At 45.1% G+C, this 2,697-nt stretch overlaps 1 protein-coding gene across 1 annotated transcript; it reads right to left on the bottom strand.

Annotated features, from left to right (window-relative positions):
• Positions 1 to 284: 284 nt before the first annotated feature.
• Positions 285 to 2,243, bottom strand: LOC123482796 (zinc finger protein OZF-like). The gene is made up of 2 exons (XM_045211698.1): positions 2,108 to 2,243; positions 285 to 1,719 (listed from the first exon to the last, which is right to left on the bottom strand). The coding sequence occupies exon 2, from the start codon at positions 1,631 to 1,633 to the stop codon at positions 392 to 394; it is 1,242 nt and encodes a 413-aa protein (XP_045067633.1). The 5' UTR covers positions 1,634 to 1,719; positions 2,108 to 2,243; the 3' UTR covers positions 285 to 391.
• Between the last annotated feature and the right edge of the window lie 454 nt (positions 2,244 to 2,697).

Genomic DNA, 2,697 nt, shown 5'->3' with positions numbered 1-2,697 from the left:
CATGACTCGTGACTCGACTCGGACAGCGGTGACTCGGACATGGACTCGGACTCCACCTGTTGTGACTTAGTTGTCAGAAGTCTCCCTCTTTTGCATAATTCAGCATCCTAGTATACAGCAGCAAATGTTACCACTATTTAGGCTAACAAATGTGCATCACTAGCTAGGTTTGCATCCAATTGGCGACAGATTTTCATGTGAATATTCTAAAATCTGCATAACTAAAATGTGTGCATTTTTCCACCAGTGGTGTTTCCACCAAACAGACTTGTTGTAGATGAAAAAAACATTGCGTGATGATGTAGTGCACATAAAAGCTACTTTTCCATTTATGTTTTGATGTAAGAAATACAAATCATCTAAAAAATTTTAACCAAGGTACTTTACTCGCCTATAAAGGTTGGATGGAAACCTGGTTAGTGTCAATATTAATTAGATATGTAGTTGCCCAGCTTGGCAACACAATTATAAGGCCATGGTCGGGCACTGCACTGTGCTTTGCCTTCTGATGTTCCTTCAGGCTTTGTTTCCATTTAAAACAATTCCCACACTGATCACAGCTGTATGGTTTCTCTCCTGAGTGTTTTCTCTGGTGTTGCTTTAGATTTCCTTTCTCATTGAAGCTCTTCCCACATTGGGAGCAGTGGAAAGGCCTCTCCTCTTTGTGTACTCTCTGATGTTTCTTTAGGTCTCTTACCCAACTGAAGCTTTTTCCACATTGGGAGCAATGGAAAGGCTTCTCTCCTGTGTGTATTCTCTGGTGTTGCTTTAGACTTCCTTCCTTACTGAAGCTCTTCCCACATTGGGAGCAGTGGTGGGGCTTCTCTCCACTGTGTATTCTCTGATGACTCTGAAGACTTCCTTCCAATTTAAAACTCTTTCCACAATGAGAGCAGTGGTGAGGCTTCTTTCCTGTGTGCGTTAGCTGGTGTCGCTTCAGAAGTGATGACTGACTGAAACCCTTCCCACACTGGAAGCAGTTGAAAGGCTTTTCTCCTGTGTGAGTTAGCTGATGTCTCTTTAGGACTCCTGTTTGACTAAAACTCTTCCCACACTGATCACAGCTGTATGGCTTCTCCCCTGTGTGTATTTTCTGATGTTCCTTTAGATTTCCTCCTTTACTGAAGCTCTTTCCACACTCAGAGCAGTGGAAAGTTTTATCTCTTGTGTGTATTCTCTGGTGTTTATTTCGACTTTCTTCATCAATGAAGCTCTTCCCACATTGGGAGCAGTGGAAAGGCTTCTCCCCTGTGTGTATTCTCTGGTGTCGCTTCAAATTGAACGACGAACCAAAAGTCTTCCCACACTGGGAGCAGTGAAAAGGCTTCTCCCCTGTGTGTATTCTCTGGTGAGACTTTAAGGTGTCTACCCGAAGGAACCTCTTCCTACACTGAAAGCAGTGGTACAACTTATTTCCTGTGTGAGTAAGCTGGTGCTTCTTCAAGCTGCTTGGTGTCTGAAATCTCTTCCCACATTGACCACACGGGTACGTTTTCTTTCTTTTGAGAGTCTGTTGGTGTGATTTCAGGTGAATTTGACAAATAAAACTGCCTCTGCAATCTGAGCAGTGGTGGGGCCCACAAGTGTGCCTTCTCAACTCCTCTGGCTCATAGAAACTAGTTAAGCAGTCCATGTAGTGGTGATGTTTCTGTCTTGAGTTCCTCTGTCTGTGTTGTTTATGGTTTCCTGATGCTGTGGAACTGGGCTCACTGTCTGAACCTGGGTTGGACAGATATGGGGTTAGAATTAGAAAGGGAACATTGAAAGGGGCTTTAAAATACTTTTGATGCAAACAGAAGCACTACAATAGTTTGGGAATCCCCTGTGGTCGCCAAGGCACCAACCTCTCTCCGTACTCCACACCTGAACTTACCTGGGTCAGTGATACTATCTACTTCTTCCTCTAGATCCAAGGCACCAACCTCTCTCCGTACTCCACACATGAACTTACCTGGGTCAGTGATACTATCTACTTCTTCCTCTAGATCCAAGGCACCAACCTCTCTCCGTACTCCACACCTGAACTTACCTGGGTCACTGATACTATCTACTTCTTCCTCTAGATCCAAGGCACCAACCTCTCTCCGTACTCCACACCTGAACTTACCTGGATCAGTGATACAATCTACTTCTTCCTCCTCTTCCTCTAGATCTGGAGCAGACACATCCCTGTTCTCCTCTTCCTCTTTGACTCCTCTCTCCTCCACCTCCTCTTTGACTGTTATCTCCTCCTCCACCTCCTCTTTGACTGCTCTCTCCTCCTCCACCTCCTCTTTGACTGCTTTCTCATCCACCTCTTTTACTTCTCTCTCCTCCCATTCCTCTTTGACAATCACATTGAGTTCCAGTGTTTGACTGCAGTCTTCCAGCTTCACTGAGACCATCTCTGGGTCCCGCTGTGAGCTTCTCTGGGGTGGAACACCACAGCCAGAACCCGGGGACTCTGTGGACTTGGGTTCAGACATGGAAGTCTAGAGATGGATCCAAAAGTGGAAGCACAACACATTTAAGGTGAGTTTCACTAAATACTGGAGCATCTTAGCTAATAAAGGGATAGACCATGCAAGATATTCCATGCACTAGGAATCTCTGCTAATAAATTAAACTAGCTAGCTCACGTTGCTGTGGCGATGGCAACAATATGGTGTCAAGTCCGATTCAAAAGTCGAACGCGCAGGAGATGGCTTGAGCGAGCAA

The sequence above is a fragment of the Coregonus clupeaformis genome, chromosome 38 (assembly GCF_020615455.1).
Source record: "Coregonus clupeaformis isolate EN_2021a chromosome 38, ASM2061545v1, whole genome shotgun sequence".
NCBI lineage: Eukaryota > Metazoa > Chordata > Actinopteri > Salmoniformes > Salmonidae > Coregonus > Coregonus clupeaformis.
This window is presented reverse-complemented; position numbering and strand designations above follow the sequence as displayed.

What these genes read in the sequence shown, in the direction of transcription:
- LOC123482796 (XM_045211698.1), bottom strand. Translation starts at nt 1,633, where the DNA reads ATGGACTGCTTAACTAGTTTCTATGAGCCAGAGGAGTTGAGAAGGCAC.